General features: G+C 43.9%; 1 protein-coding gene across 17 annotated transcripts in view; it reads left to right on the forward strand.

Annotated features, from left to right (window-relative positions):
• REV1 (REV1 DNA directed polymerase) overlaps positions 1–17,998 on the forward strand; it is a 95,686-nt gene extending 77,688 nt beyond the window's left edge. For 14 of the 17 annotated variants that reach the window (XM_073352192.1, XM_073352182.1, XM_073352203.1 and 11 more), the window contains 5 exons: positions 1,897–2,017; positions 4,591–4,811; positions 5,086–5,242; positions 7,050–7,152; positions 17,566–17,998. In XM_073352192.1, the coding sequence (XP_073208293.1) occupies positions 1,897–2,017; positions 4,591–4,811; positions 5,086–5,242; positions 7,050–7,152; positions 17,566–17,677 (714 nt within the window). In that variant the 3' untranslated portion in view covers positions 17,678–17,998. The other 3 variants (XM_073352164.1, XR_012159864.1, XM_073352216.1) reach the window with 3 other exon arrangements.
• The last annotated feature ends 8,094 nt before the right edge of the window (positions 17,999–26,092 follow it).

A 26,092-nucleotide genomic window follows, 5' to 3' on the forward strand; every position in this document is an offset into this window, starting at 1 on the left:
TCAAGCACCATTTTTCTTACTTTTCCTATCTGTACGTTTCTGTTATTATCTATGGAAGTATAATTTCGTCAGTTTGTGTGTGTGTACAGAGAAATCACTGGTTTACCAACATTTATCAATAAAAATCTAACCCTCTAAGCCTATAAATAACATGTAATCGTCATGTACGGGTTGGTTTTGAACGCCTCATAACTTTGCCAAAATCTAACCATTTTCATTGGAAAACTCAAAAACAATTCTTAGTAAAGTCCGTCTCCCTGCCAAATTTACTTTCTGCACTCACCCATTTTAGCTTTTAGAGCATGTCAGAAAGTTCACAAGATTTTTTTTATAATGGAGGAAAGTATACGTTTCACCCTTAGCGTAAATAGTTCACTCACTTTTTTGCACTGAAAACTTAAGAAGGCAAATATTTGAAACTTTTAAAACATTGAGCAACTCAAAACTAGAGAATAATATCACATACAGTATTTCTACTGGCTCATGAAACTTCATCTGAATGTTCCAGAAAAATCTAGAATACACTACAGTATAATCCTGATTTTCTGAAATCCTGTTATCTGAATCTCTGTGTTTTCTGAATCCCTTCCTTGTCTCCCATAGAGGACAGATGCAGAGGTTCAGATAATAGACAAGAGACCCCCAGCAATGGTGAGGCCACGCTGCTGCTGAATGGCTCCTGCGGCAACACACGGAGCCCGCTGCAGCTCCCCCACCATAGCCCTGCTCACTCACTCCTATGACCGCAGAGCTGCAGAGGGCTCCTTGTACTGATGCGGGACCGGTGACACCCTATCCCTGCTAGCCCAACGTGCAGGGAAGGCAGGGTCCTGGCAGAGTAAAGTAGTATCCTGGCCAAGCAGTATCCTTTCTGCCCCCCTAGGAGCACAACCCCACACACACACACGCACGCGCAGGAGTGGCAGTGCAAGGAGCCTTCTGCAGTCCTGCTGTCATGGGAGTAAGTGACTGGGGACATGACATCAGAGTTGCAGAGGTCTTGCTGCGCTGCTGCTTCTGCCCTCTCTGTTATAAACTCCCAATTAGCCAAATAAAATCCAAGTCGTCCTTTCTATTCGGATAATCAGGTGTGTATACTGTATATCTGTACTCAAGCTCTGGCCCAGTCAAGATGATGATGAATGACAGAAGATTATTCATCCAAAAGTGAAAATCTGTACAATCAAAGGGTACTAGCATAGGGAAGAAGGAAGGCTCCTATCCACCCCACTCCCCTCCAAATCCAGCATAACTCATCTAACTAGATTTGTAGCCCCTGCACTCAAGGAGGTGCAAGGCTGCTTCCAAGATGCTCCATTCGGGAAGCACCAGCCTAAAAAAATTGCTGGGTGCAAGAACTAGAAGGAGCCAGATGTCAATCCTACTTGTCTTTGAGGATAAGGGTGGAGAGGGAATGCTTCTGGGTGCCTCTCCCTGGGAAGGAGTTGTTTTGCACATGCTCCCATTACAGGGGTATGTGTGTCTTAAAGGCACAGCTTTGCCCACAATATTCAGCAAGTGTGTATTAAATATATTATGAAAATAATCAAAACAATTGTTGATTTGGCACCTCTGAGCATGTTATTTAAATCGAGTTGATTTATTATAAATGTTGTTAAGCAAATTAGTTGTAAAATAAATTGTATTTAAAATGTAAATATTGAAAGGAAAATAATTTAAGCTTTTCACTTGTTGACAGATATGTGTGTGTGTATATGTGTGTATATAAATATATAAATGCAAACAGAAGATATCTTACAATATTTTAAATTTATCTAAATATGATTGACACATAACGCAAATCCCTTTCTCATGTGGGTAAACAATAAAAAGTAAACATCAAACACTGTTGTCACCAGTAGAAAAACCTCTAATGAACTATTTCTCATTGTTCAGGTGGACCCAGAGGTTTTTGCTGCTCTACCTCCTGAGCTGCAAGAGGAACTTAAAGATGCATATGATCAAAGGCAAAAGGAGTCAGAGAACATAATTTATCAGCAACCGATTAGCACCTTTGGTGAGTCATAAAAATTTTTTTTAAATGTACGTCAGTCTTGTATCTGGAGTATTCTAAGATTTGAAGGGACTTTCTGCAATCCTAAAGAAAATTGCAAAATACAACTAATGCATCTAAAAATACCACAGTCTAAGAACATTGTTACACATTTTGGCCCCAGTCCTGTTGTCCAATCCAGGTTTGTTGTTCTGGGGATAGGTTTAAGAATAAGTATGCTCTAAATTATGCCAGGGACTCTATTGTTTTTTGTATGGTCCCAGGATCAAGGCAGCATAAAAGTGACTTAAAGATCCTCTCTTCCCCTGTTCTTCCAAGGAGCATGGCTCTGTTATATTGGTTGATCTAGTCTTCTGACAATACAAAGGTAAAATAGTGGGTGGGTATAGGTATAGATTGAATGCATATGTGTGCCTAAAATCTGAGATAACCAAGAGCTGCTACAGGACTGTCACTTCTGTTCTACATTCCAACTATTTTGTTAGGGACTATTCTATCTGATCTCAAAGTGACTAGGTAGAACAAGCCAGCTTTCTCCAAAAAGTGTGCCCAAAGAAGCAAATTGGAGGACAAAGCAGAGTAGTCAAGACAGTCGTTTGTATCGTGAGAAGTGACTTTCACACTGTCACTGTTCCACTGTATCTTCAGTTGAATCACTGCCTTTGCTTTTCGCAGGCTGTCAGTTTTTGCCAAATTTAATATACCATTTTGCAAATACTTATGCATGTAATTTTGCTAGTCAGTTGACTTCATGGGACTAGTTACAAATGTGTTTGCAGAATGAGGCCCTAATTTAAGAGTCAACTTTGCATTTCCCATGACTTGAAGATAGAACTCACTGTTTAGTTTAAGCTGAATGTTCAGTTCAGTGCCTATTAGTGGATAGAGCACTGACTTGGACTCAGGAGACCTAGCTTCTGTCCCTGACTCTGCCTCTGGCCTGCTGGATGATTTTGGACAAGTCACTTCAGCTCTCTGTCCCACATTTCCCCCTTCTCTAAAACGAGGTTAATGGGTTTAAAAGGCATTTTGAGATCTGCTGATGAAAACTGCTACAAAATACTTAGTATTTCCATTGCTTCTGTGGCATATGCCACCAAATGTTTTGGGTTTTATACAATTTCTTCCATGAGACATGCGTGTGTATACATTTCCAGTTAGAATTTGAGAGTAAAGACAAGGATCTAGAAGTTCAATTTTGAAAAATGCCTTTCCCAGCTTTTCATTTAGAGATTGGACACCTTCCCTTCTTTTGTCCGCTTCCCTTTTCTTGTGGTATGCTTTGCTCAAATCTCACGTAAAATCATCTGGACTGGGGTGAAATTCTGTCCCCATTAAAGTCAATAGCAGTTTTGCCATTGACTTTCAGTAGGGTCTGGATTACACCCCCCATCACCTTAAAATTGATCCAATATTCTGTGGGGATCAAGTAAAGTGACCAAAGCATCAGAGCGATGTTCTTCTGTCGCCCTGTTGGTGACCATTGGTTGGTCTGCTGCATTTTGCTCCAGTTGGAATTTTGTGTGTGTCTTTGGTTTCATTCCAAATTACACAGTACATTATAATAATCAGACTTGGAGTTCACAATTCATGGGTCATTGTAGATAGGTTTGAATCTAATGGGATGGGGTATAATTTGTTGGCTAGTCAAAGGTGGAAGAAGTTTTTTGCTGCTGTTTCTAGCTGGTGGGCATTATAAGTGTTCACGAGTTCTCTAGGTTGCATGCGGCTTTGAGAATAGTGAAGCAGTGTGCCTGACTAAAACTGCTATAGTGTTGACTGGATTTAGGTTCAACAGGTTATTCTCATTCAGGAACTAGAATGTTTGCTGTTAAAAAGAATATTAAGCTGGGTGTCATCCCCATGCACTAACTTAATTAAAATATCCTTTAAAAAGTTTTGTTGAAACATTGTCAGTGACTGGAATGACAGATACAAATAAGTTATCTTGTCTAAGAATAAAGCTCTTCATTTTTGTGTTTTATTTTGTTTATAATTTCCCGGAATTAATCTGTATTCATTATAAAAAATTTAAAATGGGTGAAAATCAGTGCAAAAAATTAAATTCACAGTTTTCTGGGTAAATATCGGGGTTAATATTGGAGAAATGGGAGGACAGAAAAAAGAAACAAATAGGGAAAAGTAAGGATAGTGAAGGTAAAAGCAATTTAATGCTGTGGTTCATTTAATGAACTGTGTTTAGCTGCTTAATACATAGGTTCAGTACTGCCTAGTGGCACTATCGGAGCCCCAAGATACTGTAACAAACAAAATTTAATGTGAATTAAATTGAACTCAAAACCACTACCACCTCTACTACATGTAATGTAGAGGATGTCTTAATATTACTATTTTCATGTACTTGAGTCGTTCAAAGTTAGGGTGAAAATCAGGAAAAAACAAATCATAACTTTCGTAAAACCTGGGGATTTTTTTGGTAAAAACCAAAAACAATGGGTCTTGTCTATGATAAATTGGATGATTGGTCTTAGATTTCACATAAGTGTTATGATTCTTGCTTTCAGTGAAAAAAATACTAGAAAGTTAATGGCCACTAATTATTCCTGCTTTTTCAGTATCAAAGAATCCTTTATTACAGTTGAAGCAAGCAACCGTGAAAACTAAGAAAAAAAACAGGAAAAAAAATCAAATCAGTCCAGTGAAAAAGATTCAAAGTCCTTTGAAAAACAAACTCTTGGATAGCCCTGCAAAAAACATGGTGGCTTCTTCCAGAAGCCCACAGAAGCTAATAGATGGTTTCTTAAATCAGGAAGGTACAGCCACTGGTAAATCTCAGGTAATTTTAACAAAACTAAAAGTTTTCAGTAAATTATCTTTTTATTTTAATGACTGTTCCTTAGAATCAGTCTTTAATCACAGTTGTTATTGTAGCTGCTTAATGTACTAAATAGGACTTGCGCTGCTTTTCTTGCCTCTTGTATTTGTTTTTCAAAGTATTAAGACTTGTTTTTCAGTATTTTTCTCAGAAAACATAGGTGTTACAAATTTGAAAATCAGTCTGACAAACATTGAAGCATATGAACAATATCAATTATTTTTTTTCTGAATAGGTGGAACCAGTTCCATCAACCTCAAATACTTCAGGCCCATCAGCTTTGCAGACAGCACAGTCTGGCTCAATTACATCACGGGTACCAAATCTAGCTGGAGCTGTTGAATTCAGTGATGTAAAGACCTTGCTCAAAGAATGGATTACGACTATTTCAGGTAAATTGTAATTCAGATCATTTGATTTTCAAATATTATACCCGTGGTGATTCTGCATACATCACAAGGAAAACCAAATGGGAAAAACTGAATTTTTTATACCATATCTTCTGTGTACTCCTGCTTCTCTTGCTGGTTTCTTTTCCAGTCGTCCTGATCTCTCTCTTCCTCACAACCTTGGGATAATTGGAGTACTTAGAAAATGGCATACAGAATATACTTATAAAGTTTGCGGACAATACCAAGCTGGGAGGGGCTGCAAGTGCTTTGGAGGATAGGATTAAAATTCAAAATGATCTGGACAAACTGGAGAAATGGTCTGAAGTAAATAGGATGAATTCAGTAAGGACAAATGCAAAGTAGTCCATTTAGGAAGGAACAATTAGTTGCGCACACACAAAATAAGAAGTGACCGCCTAGGAAGGAGTAGTGCGGAAAGGGATCTGGGGGTCATAGTGGATCACAAGCCAAATACAGGTCAGCAGTGTAACACTATTGCAAAAAAAAGCGAACATCATTCTGGGATGTAGTAGCAGGAGTGTTGTAAGCAGGAGATGAGAAGTAATTCTTCCACTCTGTTCTGCGCTGATTAGGCCTCAACTGGAGTACAGTTCTGGGTGCCACATTTCAGGAAGGATGTGGACAAATGGCAGAAGGTCCAAAGAAGAGCAACAAAAATGATTAAAGGTCTGGAAAACATGGCCTATGAGGGAAAATTGGGTTTGTTTATCCTGGAAAAGAGAAGACTGAGATGGGACATGATAAGTTTTCAAGTATGTAAAAGATTGTTACAAGGAGGAGGAAGAAAAATGGTTTTTCTTAACCTCTGAGGGTAGGACAAGAAGCAATGGGCTTAAATTGCAGCAAGGGAAGTTTAGGTTGGACATTAGGAAAAACTTCTGGGCTGTCAGGGTGGTTAAGCACTGGAATAAATTTGCCTAGGGAGGTTGTGGAATCTCTATCATTGGAGATTTTTAAGAGCAAGTTAGACAAACACCTCTCAGGAATAGTCATAATACTTAGTCTTGCCACAAGTTCAGGGGACTGGACTAGATGACCTCTCGAGGTCCCTTTCAGTTATATGATTCTATGATACTTTCATTCTTTCTCACATCTATGCTTTTGCCAAACTTTATTGCATCTCTTTTTATAACATTTCTAAAAGCTACCCTTTTCTGTCCTATATCTTGTTCATGCCTTAGTACAAGCTAAATTACTGTAGCTAGTCTTCTTTCTGTCCAACATGTTGCAGCTACCAAAGTTAAAAGTAACAGAAGTGAAACCATCTTCTATAGAAAGCATTTTTATCAGAAAGGTGAACTGAAAGGTTTTTTAATAGATATATTAAAATTCTTTTATAAAATTACAGAAGAACAAAAGTATAAAACAATCGTTAAAACCTGAAGGCAGCATTGTACTTTAACATAATTTGAGACAATTATTGCCTCCTTGATGTCCTGAAAAATTAGAACTGCAGTTTTTTTGGTCTCTCTGATGTTGCAGGACATCACTGCCTTCATTACCAAAGTTTTGAAACAGCTATTCCATTATAAATGCATATGTCTGTTCCCTTTCTTTTAATAGCTTTGCTGTCACTTGTTCTTGCAGGAAAAAACCAAGTCTGCTGTCCAGATTTCTCAAGATCATGCAGTCCTTGCATATGCAAAACTTCAGATGACTTCAGTGGGAGATGTGGAAATGCAAGGGCTGCAAGATCAGACTCTGAAATATTAGTCACTGCAGAATTTCTTTGATTCCAAGTATACTTGAAGAAAAGTTCCCTACTGTATCTATATTTTCCTTACAGATCCCATGGAGGAAGACATTCTACAGGTTGTGAAGTATTGTACTGATCTGATAGAAGAAAAGGATTTGGAAAAGTTAGATCTGGTCATCAAGTACATGAAAAGGTAGCTTAATTTCATTCTCAACCTTAATAGTAGCTGTCAAGGTTCCTTCCCCACTCCGAACTCTAGGGTACAGATGTGGGGACCTGCATGAAAACCTCCTAAGCTTACTTTTACCAGCTTAGGTTAAAACTTCCCCAGGGTACAAATTAATTTTATCCTATGTCCTTGGAATATCCACTGCCACCACCAAACTCTAACTGGGTTTACTGGGAAACGTAGTTTGGACACGTCTTTCCCCCCAAAATCCTCCCAACCCTTGCACCCCACTTCCTGGGAAAGGTTTGGTAAAAATCCTCACCAATTTGCATAGGGGACCACAGACCCAAACCCTTGGATCTGAGAACAATGAAAAAGCATTCAGTTTTCTTACAAGAAGACTTTTAATAGAAATAGAAGTAAAGGAATCACTTCTGTAAGATCAGGATGGTCGATACCTTACAGGGTAATTAGATTCAAAACACAGAGAATCCCTCTAGGCAAAACCTTAAGTTACAAAAAAGACACACAGACAGAAATAGTCATTCTATTCAGCACAGTTCCTTTCTCAGCCATTTAAAGAAATCATAATCTAACACATATCTAGCTAGATTACTTACTAAAAGTTCTAAGACTCCATTCCTGTTCTATCCCCAGCAAAAGCAGCATATAGACAGACACAGACCCTTTGTTTCTCTCCCTCCTCCCAGCTTTTTGAAAGTATCTTGTCTCCTCATTGGTCATTTTGGTCAGGTGCCAGCAAGGTTACCTTTAGCTTCTTAACCCTTTACAGGTGAGAGGATTTTTCCTCTGGCCAGGAGGGATTTTAAAGGGGTTTACCCTTCCCTTTATATTTATGACAGTAGCATTAGCTAAAAAGCGGAATGCTTTTCGAACAAAGGATGGACTTCTTTCTGAGTGATTGCACATGTCCGTTCCACTTCAGAGGTGTGCGTGCCCAGTGCACCAGAGTCCGAGACTTTTCCCTTAGTGGTATCTGTCGGGTGCCACATGTGCCCTCTGCTGCCTCATGCTGTTGCTTGTTAGTATAAAGGGCGGAGACATCCACAATCCTCCTCAGTTCCTTCTTATCACCCTTGTTTTGTAGTCATTGTATTAGCTTGTTTCTACAAGTATTGTCCTTTTCAATGTATATAGTTTGGTACTCTTATATATAGTTTGGTACTCATTCATAGTTAGGTTAGTGTATGTTACATTTCTTAGTTGTTTTGTACTTTGGTGAACTGTTGCTTCCTGATTCTTCTGGATGCTGATGTCTGGTACCAGGAAATGCCTCTGTCTCCGAGCTTTAAGCCTTGCACTGACTGCAGGAAATCCATGTTGGTGAGTGACCATCCTTCTCAGAGTTTAAAGTCCCTTGACAAGGGTCATGTCTGGGACAGGTGCAAGATCTTCAGGGACTTAAGCCCCAAAAAGTTTAGGGCAGTGAAGCTCTGTCGCCTTCTAGTAAAGGCTGCCCTGCATCTATCATTAGAGCCTTACCAAGCATATCTACTTCTGTCAGAAATGCCCTTCTGCACGTTGCAGAGTCTTGGCACAGCTCTCCTTCCCTGGTACGGAGAAAAAAACATTGGCATAGTGCTGCAAAGGACTCATCCTCCAAGAGATCAAGGTCCCCGGCACAGTCAACCAGTAAACAAGCTGGGAAGTAGAGTAGAGTGCTGGAGAGGAGGTACTCACCTGTGCCAGTAGCATCTAAATTGGGATCATCAGCACTGGTGTCTGTGTCATTGCGATTGACTGATGCTGTAATACCAACCTCTTCAATGCAACAGCAGCAGCATAAGGAGAACCCCTCCATGTTGATGACATTGGAGGCATATACGGCAGCACGAGATCTCCTGTGTCTCTTGGTACTGGCCTCTCCAGTAGTATAGGAGACATCTTGTCCAGTACCAATAACCCCATAGACTGCATTGTACTTACTTGTAGATATAGGTCAGCTTTCAATACCGTTGACTGCTTTAGATCCTTCTGCACACTGTTGTCCAGTGCTATTTTGAGGTGAGCCCAGTATGCTTATCTCAATACTGTCATCTCTGGAATCTTGCCAGTGCTCTTCTGCACCTGGTTGGGTGACTCAGGCTCATTTTCAGAATTGGAAGTTGGCTAATGTGTGTCTATCTCGAGATAGGAGGCATTGCTCTCCGTCATCAAAATGTTTTCTAGCAGAGGTTCCATGTTCGTCAAGGGACATGGATCCTTGGTCCAGTGCCCTATCAGTGGCCGTATTGGAATCTGTGGAGATTTCCTTCCACACCCAGATCCTCCCTGCAAACCCTTCTTCCTCCAGATCTCCAAGTAGATTCCGGGGTAGTTCACATGAGGAGGCTCATGAAGTTACCCTGGGTGCCAAGTTGGGTGCCGAGCAAGAGTAAACTGCCTCAGCAAGACCTCCGTTGGAGGAGTTCCAGAAAGCTTCACTGCAGCTTGCTTTGTATTCCTCCTCCTCATCACCTGATGAGGTGGTGATATCTGGTGTATCCTCACTTCATCAGGTTGTATAAGGTCCTATCAAGACTTGTTGAAGAGGGTGTCTTCCTCCCTGGACACACAGTGGAGGTAGTTCAGGAGAGCTCTCACAGATTGCCAGCAAATTAAAGAAGTATGGGCTGGAAGAATGAACTATAAGGTGGATAGAAAGCTGGCTAGATCGTCGGGCTCAAGGGGTAGTGATCAATGGCTCCGTGTCTAGTTGGCAGCCCGTATCAAGCGGAGAGCCCAAGGGTTGGTCCTTGGGCCAGTTTTGTTCAATATCTTCATTAATGATCTAGAGGATGGTGTGGATTTCACCTTCAGCAAGTTTGCAGATGACACTAAACTGGGAGGAATGGTAGATACGCTGGAGGGTAGGGATAGGATACAGAGGGACCTAGACAAATTAAAGGGTTGGGCCAAAAGAAATGTGATGAGGTTCAACAGGGACAAGTGCAGAGTCCTGCACTTAGGACGGAAGAATCCCATGCACTGCTACAGACTAGGGACTGAGTGGCTAGGCAGCAGTTCTGCAGAAAAGGACCTAGGGGTTACAGTGGATGAGAAGCTGGATATGAGTCAACAGTGTGCCCTTGTTACCAAGAAGGCTAATGGCATTTTGGGCTGTATAAGTAGGGGCATTGCCAGCAGATCGAGTGACGTGATCATTCCCCTCTATTTGACATTGGTGAGGCCTCATCTGGAGTACTGTGTCCAGTTTTGGTCCCTACACTACAAGAAGGATGTGGAAAAATTGGAAAGGGTCCAGCGGAGGGCAACAATAATAATTAGCTGGCTGGAACACATGACTTATGAGGAGAGGCTGAGGGAACTGGGATTATTTAGTCTGCAGAAGAGAAGACTGGGGGATTTGATAGCTACTTTCAACTACCTGAAAGGGGGTTCCAAAGAGGATGGATCTAGACTGTTCTCAGTGGTACCAGATGACAGAACAAGGAGTAATAGTCTCAAGTTGCAGTGCGGGAGGTTTAGGTTGAATATTAGGAAAAACTTTTTCACTAGGAGAGTGGTGAAGCAATGGAATGTGTTACCTACAGAGGTGGTGGAATCTCCTTCCTTTAAGGTTTTTAAGGTCATGCTTGTCAAAGCCCTGGCTGGGATGATTTAGTTGGGGATTGGTCTTGCTTTGAGCAGGGGATTGGACTAGATGACCTCCTGAGGTCCCTTCCAACCCTGATATTCTATGATTGGAGGAATTTTGGTGTTCAGCCAGGCCCTCCTGAGTTGCTCTGCCTATAAATGAGGTCATTCTAGAGCTCAGAAGGGTTTGTTGGCAAAAACCATCTTCTCTGCCACCAACAGCCAAAAGGACTGAGCAGAGATGTTTGTGGCTTCAATCATCAGGTCTTCCACAGGAGGTCCAGCAGAATATGCAAGATCTCCCTTTTGAGATACCGACCCTCTTTTCCCAAGAATGTTCATAAGTTCCACAGTCTGAAGAACTCCAGAGCTACATTGAAGTCTTTTGAGGTTTTATACTCCACTCCACACGAAAAAAGCAATTCTGCCCTGAGTCATTTCACTGTTACCAGCCCTTTATATTTAGGCTACTTGACCAGTCCAGGAGGAAAGGGAAGAGTCATATAAGACCACCCCCTCATCACTTTTTGTCTACAGTGAGCTCATCTAGAGACAGCCTGGATATACCAAGCAGTCTGTTTGACTGCCCTGTTGAGGATAGCTTACCAGTTTGCCTTATGCCAGCTTCTCCTATCCCTGTTTTTTTCTGACAGGCTATTCCACTTCCTATGTGCTTGGACCCATATTACCATAGAGTAGTGGGTCCTAAGCACTGTGGAACTGGGATAAACTGAAGGTTGTGTTTCTACCCTTCCTCCCCTCCCTTCCCAGTCCGTCTTCAGGGACCACTCTCACAAAGTGGTCCTCCTTCTGGAGGTCCAGTCTCACGTTGGGAACTGTAGAAGAGATTCCTACTTTATACAGAGGGAAAGGGTTTTATTCATGCTACTCTCTAATTCCAAAGGCAAAATGAGGTCTTAGGCCCTTACTAGACCTGTGAGAGCTGAACAAATATGTAAAGAAAATAAAATTTCGCATGATCGTCGGAGCCTTTCTAATCTATTCCCTGGATCCTGGCAGGTGGTACACTGCCCTCGACTTGAAGGATTCGTGTTTCTATCCTCAAAGCCACAGAAAAATTCCTAAGATTTATGGTCAGTGACTCCCATTATCCGTTTATAGTCCTACTTTTCAGTCTGTCCATGACCCTGCAAGTATTTACAAAATGCATGTGGTTGTGGCTGCATTCCTAAGGAAAACAGGAGTACAAATATTTCCATACCTGGACAATTGGTTGGTGGGAGGTCAGTCCAAGAGCCAAGTAAAATTCAGTGTTGCAATGATCTAGTCCTTTAGAGTTCTGGGGCAGCCAATCAACAAGGACAAGTCAGCACTTCCCCCGATCAGAAGATATTAGTGGTCCTGGACTCTACAGCAGTCGGGGTTTTCTTCCCACAAAAACCAGATTTCAGACTGTTAGCCATTTTCTTAGACTTAAATGTCCATCCCACTATGACTGTAAGGATCTGTCTCAGGCCTCATGTACATGTGTGGTTTGGCATGCCAGACTTCATCTCAGGAAGTTTTAGATGTGGGTGAGCTTGATGTACCTTCTGATTTGTCACCCACTGGACATGCTAGTTCAAGAGCCCACAGGAGTCCTAGCCATTTTGGACTGGCGAATGAACCCAGCCAACATATGTGAGGGAGTTCCCTTTGTCCCCCCACAACCCACATTGACTCTGAGTACAGATGCTTCTCTAGGTTCACCTGGGAAATCCATGACTCAAGCTTTCTGGTCTGTCCAAGATTTAGCTCTCCACAAAAATGTGAGAGAGTTGAGATCCATGCATCTAGCTTGTCAGGCTTTCCTCACCAACATTGGGGAAAGAATTTACGAGTGCTTATGAACAGTGCTTTCTCCTGGGGGAATTCTGTGCCGCTGCACATGTACAGAATTCATGTCCCGTACAGAATTTTTTTTTCTCTGCAGAAAATACATTCTGCTGGAGCAGTGCTGCAGTTACGCTTTTTGCCCTTCACCCACCAGGGGCTACTGTGGCACCAGAACAGAGAGCATCTGCTTCCAGGTGGGAGCAGCCCCAGCTGCTGATAGGGAAGTGAAGAGACTGCGTTCCTCACAGTGCCCTGCCTGTTGGGCCAGGTCAGGATGCACAGGCTATGGGGGGATGGACAGCGTGGGGTACATGGGTTTCTGTGGGGATCACATACGTTTCAGAAGGGCTAGTGGAGGGGACAGACTGAGGCGGGGGCTGAATGGCAGTGGGGGTGCAGGAACACAGGAGCAGGAGGGTGCAGAGACGTATGGTGGGAGAGGGGTGGCTGAGTGGGGGTACAGGGCCACATGGGGACAGAGGAGGGTATAGGGATACATGGGGACAGGGGCAAATGTGCCTGACAGAGAGGCTAGTGATCAGCCAGGGTCTGCATGGGAGAGGCTCCCTAACAGTTCCCCCTCCCGCCCCACCTTCACCCCCAAAAACCCTGTTCCATACTTCTCCCACCCACACCCAACAGCCCTCCAAGTTCAGACCCAGGCTCCTCCCCAGCAATTTTCCCTATTCCTCAGCTCCTTCTTTACCTCTGACCCCCGCCCCCAAGCCTTTATGTATGGATATGTATGGGAAATACATATCCATACATAATCACAGGACCATGGACATCTCCTTCATCCTAGCCTGGATGCTCTTCATCTTACTGCCTGAATGCTCCATGGTTAACATCTGAGGAGGAGGTCTGTTCAAAGGATTTACAAAACATCCTCATGAATAGCAGAAAACCTTATGCTAGGTACCCATACCTGTTGAAGTGGAAATGGTTCTTCTTATGGTCTCAGCACAAAGGTGTTTCACTGATCCAGGCGTCTATGCAACAAGTTCTGGATTATTTATTCCACTTGAAACAGCAAGGACTTTCCATTAGTTCCATCAGGGTTCAGCTAGCGGCTGTTTCTGCTTTCTACCCTCTAGTTGCTCATCACTCAGTTTTCTCCAATCTGATGTCACTCAGGTTCTTGAAAGATCTGGACAGGTTATATCCCTAAGTAAAGGAACCTGTCCCCCTTGAAGATTAAATCTGATGTTAACAAGGTTTGTGAGTCCCCACTTTGAACTGCTGGTTACCTGTTCATTGCTTCATCTTTTGATGAAAGTAGCCTTTTTAGTGGTGATTATCTCTGTGAGGAGAGTGGGAGAATTGCGAGACCTGGTAACTGTCCCACCTTATACAGTCTTTTATAAGTACAAAGTATACTTACAATCACATCCAAAATTTCTGACTAAAGTGTCTCATTTTCCACATCAATCAGGCAATATACTTACAAACTTTCTTTCCCAAGCCTGATGCTCATAAGGATAAAGTGAGATGCCATACGTTGTATGTGCAGAGAGAATCTTCTATTTTTACTTGGACAGGACTAAACCATTCAAGTCATCCTCAAAACTGTTCATGACCGTTACGGACAGGATGAAGAATCTTCTAGTCTCGATTCAAAATCTCGCCATGCATTTCCTGATGCATATGTTTATGCCATGACATTGCCAATGTGTCTCCACTAAGCCGAGTGGTATCACAGTCGACGAGACTGCAGGTGGCTTCTGCAGCTTTTTCTAGCTCAAGTGCCTACACAGAGCTGCAAGTTTGGTCATCAGTACATGCCTTTGCACCTCATTATGCCATATCTCAACATTCTAGAGATAATGCCAGATTCAGATTTGATGTCCTTGAATCTTTTTTCAGGTGAACTCTAAACCACCTCTGGATTGAACTGCTTGTGAGTCACCTGAAGTGGATTTCCAACTGATTAACTCTGTGATTTGAGCAAGTCACTTAATTGTGCCTCAACTTTTCCACCTGTAAATTGAAATAGTACCTACTTCACAGGGTTGATATCATCAGATAGGCATAAAGAAATGCAAAATATTATTCAGTTATGCCTATGCATTATTGTATGTCATTGGGCCTTTGTAAACTAATAAGAAATAATTAGTCATACTGTGAAATTAACAGAGCAGATGGGTATTTTATGTAAGATTCTGAACTAAACTGGCATAAAATCCCATTAAGTTTTTAAGGAAAAACAGCTGGTGACATTATCACCCCCATTCTGGCCCCTGTACACCAGGTAAAGGAGACAACAACATAAAGAGCCCTGATTCTTAATCTGCAGAGGAGCTGAGGAAGACAGCGTCAGGATGTCCTAAAGGACTTCTTCGCAAATCCTGGCATAGGGAGTATACCAGAGCAAGACAGGGAGTGGGGAAAGTGTGGGATAGAGTCGCAGCTTGCCCACATACAACCTGTAATTTAGGCAGCCTTCCAGGGCTGTCCAAGTTTACACTGAAAGTCACTCTGACCCCTGTAGCAGCCCAGAATCAGAAAGTTTTAGTCACGTAGGGGCTGCTCCCTCCTCCAGGCTCTGAGTTGTTTGCAGCGCCTCTTACAGATGCAGCACAGAATCTCACTGTTTGATTTTTGGACAGTTTTCTGGGTCCTAACCTTTGTTTACACCTTTCTTCCTGGATTTTAAATACTAGAGAGGCAGCTGGTACAAGTCCATGGATCTCTAGGTTTGGACATGCCTCTTCTGCCCTTGCACTGATGTTTCAGCCTCCAGCCAAGCACCCAATGTAACATGCCAGAGCTCTGTGTAAATGTCTGAATTGCATTCTTGTAGGAAGACAGATGCAGCCCAAATGTCTTGGTGTGAGGGAAGTGTCAAAATCCAAAAATTTATCATTTAAATTCCTTCATTATTGGGGGTAAGGTTGTGAGAGAGTCACCAGTTAACCTGTTTATCTGTATGTTGTAATCCTAATGGTAAAAATACTGACATTTGTAAAAGTTGCTGGGAAGTTCTTTATATTTGGAGAAATATAGTCCTCTGAACTTCAGAACAGCCTGAGCATTACCTAAGATTGTACTGATTATAGACTGGACTAGTGGCACCTCTGTTTTCAGTTGCTTATAACTTCGACAGACTTACCATTCAGGCTGAAATTTTCCATTCTGCCCCTGGCTGAATTTTTTTGGAAAATTTCAGCCAAAACAGTTCATCTGTTTCCAAGAACAAGGCTAGGGGAAAATAAGTTTTTCTTCGGTGTTGAAAATATTCTGGCAACTTTTTTTTAAGCTCTAGTGAAAATCTGCCCAAATAAGGACAAGTTTATAAACCTTTGAAAAAGCAGAGTTCACAGGTGCTCAGTAGAGACTTGCTAGAGCTTAACTAAGTTCTCTGGGGCTTCCGTCCTCACTGAGCATGCTTGGGCCTCTTACAGCTCCTGTGTGTGATCAAAATGTGCATGAGTCGCCCCACAGAGCAACTGAGTAAGCCCTCTCCAGACTAGGGACTCTCCAAAACTGGACTTTCTCCATAATGGCTGCTTTGGGCCAGAGTGGGCACTGGAACTGAGAGCATTGAGACTGTCTCTTCTGGGCATTCAGTGACCCCCTGTTGGCAGAAGGGAGGAGGAAGCCATCTGATTCAGATGCAGAGGGGATAAGAGACTGACGTCTGGCATTGCAGGGGAGGGTTTGGAGGGTTTGAGACAGATGGGGAGTGGAGACTGGGACTGGAAGCAAGCATGGGGCGCTGCGACTGGCTGGGCAGGGAAGTTCGGGCTGAGGAGGGGAATGGGTGAGAAGACTGGATGGCAGCAAAGAAGCTTGAATGAGGAAGCTGGAGCTGGAAACCGGTGGGGCAGGTTGAAGGAGGTGGACGGGAGGAAGACAAATCTGACGAGCTGGGGCACAGTGAGAGAACTGAGACTGACTGAGCAAATAACACTGGGCCAAGGAGCAGAGGGAGATGAGGATAGTGAGATTGAATGAGAAGGCTGGGGATGGAGACTAGGATGCATAATGGTGAGGGGGGCAGGAGTCTGGAGGCTCAGTGCGGGAGAGATCAGGAGGTGGGGGAGGGAACTGGAATTGGCTGAGCGGGGAAGTGGGAGGGACTGGGACTTACTGGGCAAGGAGACTGGGTCAGAAACTTGGGGAGTGGAGATTGGGACTAACTAGGTGAGGAGAATGGAATGGGACGAGGAGTCAGTGACGGGATAGAGGCAGGTTGGAAGGGATGGTGCATAAGGTGTCAAGTGTGGGGTAAATGGGCAGAAGAGTCTATGTCCATTAGAGTGTACACTCCCCCCTAGAGTTTGGAATGGAACACAAGATCCCTGAATCAGTGTCACCGTTCCTCTGTCTCAGCAAATATTTGTGAAACCCATTAGCAGGGTCTCTCATTCTCCTTGCTGGGCCTCATAAAGGATAGCAACCTGCCACTCTCATCAGGTATCCAGTTAGCTCAGTGGCAGAGGTCTATATGAATCTAAAAGTTTCACTGCTGTTGGTGAGCCCCAGGGGTATGTCAGTATGATGCCACATCATGGAATTTCGGGGGGGGTTGGCTTGGTTGGTTTTGCTTTTTTTAAAACACAGCAAATTACACACACAAAAACTACATTAGGAGAACATTATTAAGGTAGTAAACTCCAAAGTTAGGAAATGCCAGAATTAAGGTTGTTTGTGCAACTTTAATTCAGCAATCATATAATTAAAGAATATATTGTAATGCATATGCATAAAGGGGCCAAATTAAGGTTGTAGAGGCATAATTCTGGCATAATTATTAATTCTTAATTCTTAATAATCTTTATCATAATTTTTAGTGTGTTGTTTTACTAAAAACTAATCCAAACACTGTTTATATTGCGCTGCTGTGATTCATTTCTAGTGGGTTTTTTTTCACTTTGGATATTGGAAACAAATTCTTCCCAAAGCATCCTGTACTGTAATACACATCGACCTGGGAAGGATGACTGTTCTATTGTTCTAAGCATGGCTTCCTTTTTTTCACCCCCTCCCCCCCCCCCCCCCCAGGTTAATGCAGCAGTCTGTGGAATCCGTTTGGAATATGGCATTTGACTTCATTCTTGACAATGTTCAGGTGGTTTTACAACAAACTTATGGAAGCACATTAAAAGTTATCTGAACTTAACTTGTAATAAAGAGCTTGGTGGGAGCCTGGAGCTCTCTGCTAGCTGTGCCATAAGTGCTTGTGAGGTATTTGCAAAGTGCATGATAGTAAGGCTCTGAGTTTTTATAATTTTCAATTTCTTTTTAAACAAAAAAGTGTTTTGTACATTTCTTTTCAAAAAGTGCCAAATTTGTCAGTATTGCATGTAAATAACTGTGTTAAAATTCTTTTATTGTAGTATAGAATCTATTTGCAAAATGTTTGTTTATAAAGTTTTATGGATTTTTACAGTGAAGTGTTTACAGTTGTTTAATAAAGAACTGTATGTATATTTTTGTACTGATTCCGTTTTGTCAATGCTTCAGTTTGAATATAGCTAACCCTTTATTAAAGCTGTAGCTTTGAGTCATTTTACTAATCTCTGCAGTGGTAAGCGCTTATTTAGCTCTCTCAAAAAAATTTCTGTGAGAAAAATCCTTGAATCATTGTACCTGTTTGTACACAGTAGTCTAGAATACATTTGAGTGTGACAGCTTAAAACTACAGGCAGTGCTTTGGGTTGAATAATTTATCTTTCTTGCCTTTGGGATTATAAAGCCAGTACCCATTGAACTAATGCATAAACTGTGTTCTGTACATTTGTAGATCCACAAAGTATGAAAGCATAAGTCCCATACACTCTGTAGCACACTCTTAACTACATTGAACATAAAACTGTTGTGATTTCTGTGGCCCCATTCAGAAAATCTCTGTTACAGTAGTGATGGGTGGTCACAAAGTTTTACATTACTTGCATGTATGTTTTTCCTTTAACATTTCACATTGTTACCTATTTTGCAGAATCCAGGGTTTGCGTACTGGGGACCTTGCTGCACGCTTCTTTTCCCATGATGGGGAAGGATAAGAGTGAGGCATGCATGGGTGGCTCAGAAAAAAACTGGAAGAGCACAGAGAGCTCCTGTCAAGCTCCGCTCCCACCCTGATCACTTCTCGGGTTTTTCATTAGGTGGGACGTGCCCACTGTGGGGTTTCAGTAAATTTACAATATTATGGAGTATGTTACATTAAAACAGCTGTGGCATGTTTCCTTTGTTTGGGGAGTGAAAGGCATGCAGTGAGCACAAAATGGTAGTTGACTGCAGCAATTAAAACAACATGTTTTATATAAAAAGAACAGGAGGACTTGGGGCACCTTAGAGACGAACAAATTTATTGGAGCATAAGCTTTCCTGAGCTTCAGCTCACTTCATCGGATGCATCAGTTGCATCCGATGAAGTGAGCTGTAGCTCAGGAAAGCTTATGCTCAAATAAATTCGTTCGTCTCTAAAGTGCCCCAAGTCCTCCTTTTCTTTTTGTGGATACAGACTAACACAGCTGCTACTCTGAAACATGTTTTATATAGAAGCTGACCCAAATAACAATTTAAAGGGAAAGAATATCAGTATTAGTTTTCAGCCCTGAATTGCAATCATATGATGCATTGTGCTTAGTAAATGTTTACTACTGTTTTTGCTCAGTTGCTGCAGCATAGTTTCATAAATTATGAAGGGACCATTATGATCGTCTAGTCTGACCACCTGCAGAAACACAGGCCAAAGAACCTCACTCAGTAACCCTAAAGCCAGAAGGAACCATTGTGATAATGTACGCTGACCTCCTGTATTACAAAGGTCCTAGAACTTCCCCAAAATAGTTCCTAGAGCATATCTTTTAGGAGATCTTTGCATCCAGCCCATAACTTTTGTTGGAGATAGTGTATATATAACTTTCTAAAAGATACGCTAGCATAGGAGATTTTTCCCTCAGTGGTATCTGGCCAGGTGTTGCATGTGCCCACTGCTGCACAATAATGTCAAGGGCAGCACAGCCCTCCCCACTCCCTGTCATGGAGTGCTCTGAAACTACTCCGTATGAAGCCAGGCAGGACTCGGGGGGAGCATGCCTCCTGAGCAGACTGTCTCGAGGGCAAGAAGCTTATACAGCTTCGACCCTCCTGGGTCTGACCTCGGAGCATTCGGCCTTCCACACCGTGCGCCTTCCTCAGGGAGTCTGCCTGGGCGGAGCTCCTAGGGAAGCCAGAGGGTCCTGCACCCCAACTCCGCAGTCAGATGTGACTCAGGCAGCCAGTAAAAACAGAAGGTTTATTCGTCGATGGGAACACAGCGTAGGACAGAACTTGTTGGTAGAAAGTCACTGATTTCTGTGCTAAGTCCTTTTTGGGAGTCCTGGGCCAGATGCCCTGGACTTCCCCCTTCCAGTCCCCCCCCCACGCAGACTTCCAGCCATCCGACCCCCACCACACCCCTGTTGCTCCTCATCCATCTCTTTGTCTTGTTTCCATGGTCACATTCCTCCTCCTGGGTTTCAGGTTACATGGGTGCAAATGGGGCAGCCTCACCTGCCCTGAGGGCCCCTGCAAAAATCACACACCCAATTCCCACCACTGAAGTATTAGTGCAGTACACTGGGAAACTGACATACACATGATATTAGTATAGGACAGTAAGACTCACATGCAACATAAGATGAATAAAGCCCCACTTTGTCACAGCCCCTTTCCTCTCCCCCAAACTCCTTCTTAGCTGCTGTGATGGGTGTTGGCAACCATTTCCCTTTCTCTTAGTATTTTATTGTATAGAGTTGGCACTCGTTAATAGCTCTATGAGGCTTTGTGTATTTTTCTACTAGTAGGATTCCTTTTGTATCTGTGCACACTTTGGTTCCTGCCAGTTTTGGGTATCAACACCTGGGGTCAGGGATGCCTCTGTTTCACTCCTGCCAATACATGCAAGAAACCGAAGCTGGTCAGTGACTTGCCTCAAAGGGCCTAGAAGCTCACATCAGAGAGGTGCCAAATCTGCAGGGACTTTAACCCCAGAACTAAAATCAGGAAGGTCAGACTGAAGCTCCTTTGTATGAAGGTGGCTCTGCACCCACCCTGGGAGCCTTCCTATTCGAGGCAGGCCCCATCCCCCGCTATTTTGGTGGGGCACGCTGCCGCTGTCATTCTGTGTTGATCTGCTCTGGTACTGAAGCGGCAGCACTGGATATAGAGTCGCATTGCCTAAGAGATCAAGGTCCCTGCCCCTGAAATCCACCAGTCAAGCTGGGAAGGAGGGTGGGGTGCTAGGGCTCTCCCCTGTGCCGATACTGCCTGGGGGAGGGGAGGAGGGCATCAACCCCCATTGCTGTTGAACCTGACCTCTACGATGCTCTCATCTTTGGCTCAGCAAGAGCAGCTCTTGATGTACATCTCTTGCTGCAGTCAATACCTGGCATGTGAGCTGAGTGCCGGCTTTGCCAGCAGCCCAAGCAATATCTCGCCCAGTATGGACAGATACGCTCTAGCACAGATTTGCCAGCTGCTAGCATTCAGCACATGGTACCTCAGATGGTCTTCACCTGTTAGTCTGCTAGGAGGGAGCTGAGAGGGGGAAGAAATTGGGCTCCAGTGCCATATCTATAGCTGTATTGGAACCTGTGGGGGTTTCTCCCTGTCTCCAGATTGCCTCTGCACCCACCCCACTACATCCTCTAGTAGACATCACCAACTGCAGGGCAAGAGTTGCAGGAAGCCCAGTACTGCACATGGGTTGTCTACCTCAGTGAATCCCCTATTGAGCAAACTGGGGGAAACGCCAGCTCAGCCATCCTTAGTTCCACCGCCTCAGTGCCGGACAAGGGTGGGCAAACTTTATGGCCTGTAGGCCACAAAAATTGTGTGGTGGGCCATGAATACTCACAGAATTGGGGGTAGGGGTGTGGGAGGGCATGAGGGCCAGAAATAAGGCGTTCAGGGTGTGGGAGGGGGCTCCAGGTTAGGCTGGAGATGAGGGGGTTGGGGCGCAGGAGATGGCTCCGGGCTGGGACCAATGGGTTCAGAGGATAGGAGGGGGATCAGGCAGGCTGTTTTGGGGGAGGGGGGCTTTGGGGATGAGGGGCCTGGAGTACAATAGGGGTCTCTGGGGTGGGTGGCAGGGGGAGCAGGGCATGGGGGGTGGGGCTCAGGGCTGCATGCTCTGGGCAGTGCTTACCGCAAGCAGCTCCCGGAAGCATGTCCCCCACTCTGGCTCCAAAGTGTGACCAGGTGGCTCCATGTGCTGTCCCAGCTGGCAGGAGCTGAGGGCCAGATGTGGCCCACCGGCCATAGTTGGCCCACCCCTGCAGTAGGGGGTTGGTGTTTCCTCATCTCCCCCAGATGACTACAGGGTCCATGAAGACATCTTAAAGAGGGCAGCTTATTAGCTAGGTGGAACTAATTCAGTCAAGTTTATACAGATTGGTTGAGAGCTTCCGCTCTGTGGGGGCCATCTCCAGTGACACTCCTCATAATTGAGGCTAGACTCAAGCCAAAAGAAGTATTGTGGCAAATGCCAGCTTCCCTGCCTCCTACAACTGAATGGACGGAGTGGAGGTATATCTCCCTGTACGGGTTTTTTTTTTTTTTTTAAAACCATCTTGGGGTTCTTGTAGGTGCCAGAGTCAGCAGGTATCAACACCTAAATCAAAAGATGCAAAGCACAATCGTATTGGCAGGAAAGTTTATTCAACAGCTGAACTACAACTCTGGATTTCTCATCAGCAGGCATTGGGGAGACGTTAGTTCATCCTCTGTGACCATGTTTTTAAATTTGCAGACAAGCTGCAAGAGGCCATCCTGTAGTCTATGAGGGAAAGTTGGTAGCCAGGACCTTACCTCAGGTTGTACTGGACATGGCAGATTCTGCTGCATGAGCCACAGCATCAGCCATTGCACTGCATAGGTGATTATGGCTCCAGTTACCAGGTCTTCCTCAAGAGGTCCAACAGACCATTCAGGAGCTTCCTTTTGAAGGATCGACTTTTTGCAGAAGTCTGATAAGCTTCACAGTCTTAGGAAGTCTAGGGCTACACTCAAGTCTTTGGGTATTTACAGTCCTCTTCCAAAGAAGCAGCAGATCTGAACACAGTAGTACCCCCATTAGCCGCCTTTTACACCTCAACACCATGACTAATCAAGAAGGAAAGGGAAAAACTACAGGAAGGCATCACATCTGATTCACTCTTCAGCCACTGTGAGCTTATACAGATGCCCTGGGAACACCAAGCAGCCAGTTTGATGCTCTCCTCGAGGCCATAGTACCAGTTTGTCACCATCTCTTGGCCATTTTTTCCTACTTCCCAAGTGCTTGGACCCACAGCACTACTGCCAAGCATGGTGGAATTGGGATACATGCTTAAGTTTATTTCTAACTCCCCTTCCTTTCCCCTCCATTTTTAGGGACTATACTCACAAGTTCTTGCTCCTTCAGAAGGAGCAATATCACCTTCTATAGGGGAGTCATAGAGAAATTTCCTCCTTGACAGAAGAAAGGGGTTTTATTCTCGCTAAAAGCAAAAGGCAGTCACGTACATAAAGAAAATAAAGTGGCACTGGCTACCATTAGCCCTAGAGCCTGCCACCTGGTATGCTGCCCTTGACTTAAAGGACAAGTATTTGCCTGTGGTAATACACCAAAGCCACAGGCAAGTCCTCATATTTATGGTCGATTCCCTCCTACTATCAGTTTGGAGTCCTGCCATTTGGCTGACCTGTGCTCCTATGTTCTGACAAAGCTCATGGTGGTGGGGCTGCACTGCTGAGGAAATGAGGCATTCAAGCGTCTACATACCTCAACAGCTGGTTGGTGAGAGGCCAATCCAAGAGCCAGGTGCTGTCCAGTGTGGCCAAGAGCCAATCAGCCTTTGGTGCACTGGGATTGCTGATCAGTGAAGCCAAGTCACACCTCTCAGACTAGAGTTTATAGGAGCGGTCTCGGACTTTATGCCAGCCAGGGCTATCCTTCATCAAAACAGGTCCAGGTATTGCTGGCTGTTTCGTTAGCCATGCAGGCTCATCCTAGCACAACAGCACAGCTTGGCTCAGGGGCACATGGCGCATGTACTTAACACGGCTAGTCATGTTCGGCTGCATCTCAACAATGGCTGAGCTCAGCGTACAGCCCGATTCATCATGCCCTGGATACGCTGGTGCGAGGGCCCCCAGGAGTCTTAGGCCTCGTCGACGCTGGCAAGCTTCCGGGCCATAAAGCAGCTTTCTGTGCCGTCACTCCTGAGGCGTCCACACTGCCAAGCCACTTAGTGCGCAGAAACTGCACAGTTGCAGTGCTTTAAAAAACAAACACACCCCACCGAGAGGCGTACGGGCTTTCTGCTACATTAGGAGAGTGTTAGCATTTTATTTGGATAGGACTAAACCCTTTACATTATCCTCACAATTGTTTTTGATGGATGAAGTTGACTTTCATGAATTTCATTGTGGATTTCCTCTTGTATAGGTGTGCGCGCTACTACTCCCTAGCCAATTTAACTCTGCTGACCAAGGTGCTAGCTCATTTAAAAAGATCACAGCTTCTGCAGCCTTTCTGGCTCAAGCACCTTATACCAGACCCCTGTAGAGCTACAACTTGATCTTCAGGACCTACTTTTGCTTCTCATTATGCCATCTCCCAACAATCTAGAAGGGATGCCAGCTCTGCATGGGTGTTCTTTCCATCTTTATTCAGATAGAGGCCAATCCCACCCAAGGCGACTCACATGCAGGTCAGTCCAGAAGTGGAATGGACGTAGAATAGAATATCAGAGTTGGAAGGGACCTCAGGAGGTCATCTAGTCCAACCCCCTGCTCAAAGCAGGACCAATCCCCCATTTTGCCCCAGAACCTCCTAAATGGCCCCCTCAAGGATTGAACTCTCAACCTTGGGTTTAGCAGGCCAGTGCTCAAACCACTGAGCTACCCTCCCCCCATATGCAACCACTCAAAATAAAAATGGTTACTAACCTGTAACTGTGTTTTGGGCTGTTGCACGTGTCCATTCAATGACGCACCCTCCTTCCTACGCATATCTAAGGCTGTCTGGTAAGAAGAAACAGAGGGATCCACTCCTTCACAGCATTGCAGAGCAGTACCAGGTGCATTCACTGCCCTTACAGGTACCACTGAGGGAAAAATCTCCTATGCTAGGGTACTAGGCATGCGCACACCCCAAGAGTGGAATGGACAGGCAGCAACACATCTCAAAGAACCAGGCTTACAGAACAGATTAGTAACAGGCTCCTCTTCCTCCCCCATGTACAGGTCAGTCTATTCTCATCTTTATGAAAAGACACCCGACGTCATCAATTGAGAACGCCTGGATTGAGGGGTGGATAGATCTTTAATTTTACCAAGCTCAGACCATAATGAAACATAGCCCTTTCCAGAAGTGAGCTTGAAAGTCCTGAAAGTCTTTTTTGTTGGTGTTGTTGCACTTTTAATTATTAAAAGGTGCTTGCTTCTGGGTCCACTCATCAAGAATGCATTTTTGTTCAAGCCGCCATAGTCCAAAATAATCCGTCAGGGAACAGTAGTTAAACCAAGATGCCCTGTAATGGGAGTTCCTCCAACCCCTAAAAAAAAAAAAAAAAAAAAGGCAGGGGGCGGGGGCGGGAAGAGGGCAATCCAGCCAGAGCTCGCTATCTTCATAAGACAGCTACGCTAGCAAAAATAATACAAGAGTGGCTTATAATACTTTGATCCAAAATTGCAGTTAAAAAGCAAAAGATGGCTTTGAACTACGTTACTGCCACCAGAATTCGTTTATCCAGGTTAACAGTTGATTACATAGCACCTTTCCTCTGAACCGTGAATTTCAAACAGGAATGTGGGATTCCATATTTCAAGTTAGTTTTAGGGATGTGCAAGTCACATTCTCATGTTTGCTTTATTTCCATTTATAAGCTTTTAACTGATCGGAGTGTTTCTGACACCACACAAAGGCTATATACTCAGCAACAGCTGAAAAAGAAATTCTAGCTGATCTAGGCTGGATCTAACAATCTGAGCTGAGTGTCCTTTTTAAGGGGGAAAAAATCAAGGCTACCCACAATACAGACTTATTTCCATCTACCACACAGTCAAAATTAGCTGGCCCGTTTTGCACTGGGTGAATCTGCCATCAAGTGCCCAGCTGTTGAACCAGTCAATAACTTTGCTGCAATACCTAAAAGTTTGGCTCAGCCGCTGGAGATAAAGCACGTTTGCTTTGTCTGCCTATCAGAACATGTTATGCCTACTTAGCACCATTCTGAATAATGGCAAGACAACAGAATTTCTATTCAAACTTATTTCTACCAGAGCTCCTCTGGCATTACAGCACACTGTGTGGTGCTTTTAATATCGGAGTCCCAAACCTAAACCATGAATGTGTTATTGGACCACAATTTTTTCTTCTTGGCTGGTAGGGGTTGGCAGCACAGCAGGAGAGAGGGGTTTGGTGGTTTCCCTCTTTAAAACGATGGACCTGTAAAATTCTGTTACCTTATCTGCTGGTACTACAGATGTAAACTTCACTTTTACAGAACAGCCTATCAGATGCTTTATTTATTGAAACGAGTTATAACAAAAGGGC

The sequence above is a fragment of the Lepidochelys kempii genome, chromosome 1 (genome assembly GCF_965140265.1).
Source record: "Lepidochelys kempii isolate rLepKem1 chromosome 1, rLepKem1.hap2, whole genome shotgun sequence".
NCBI lineage: Eukaryota > Metazoa > Chordata > Testudines > Cheloniidae > Lepidochelys > Lepidochelys kempii.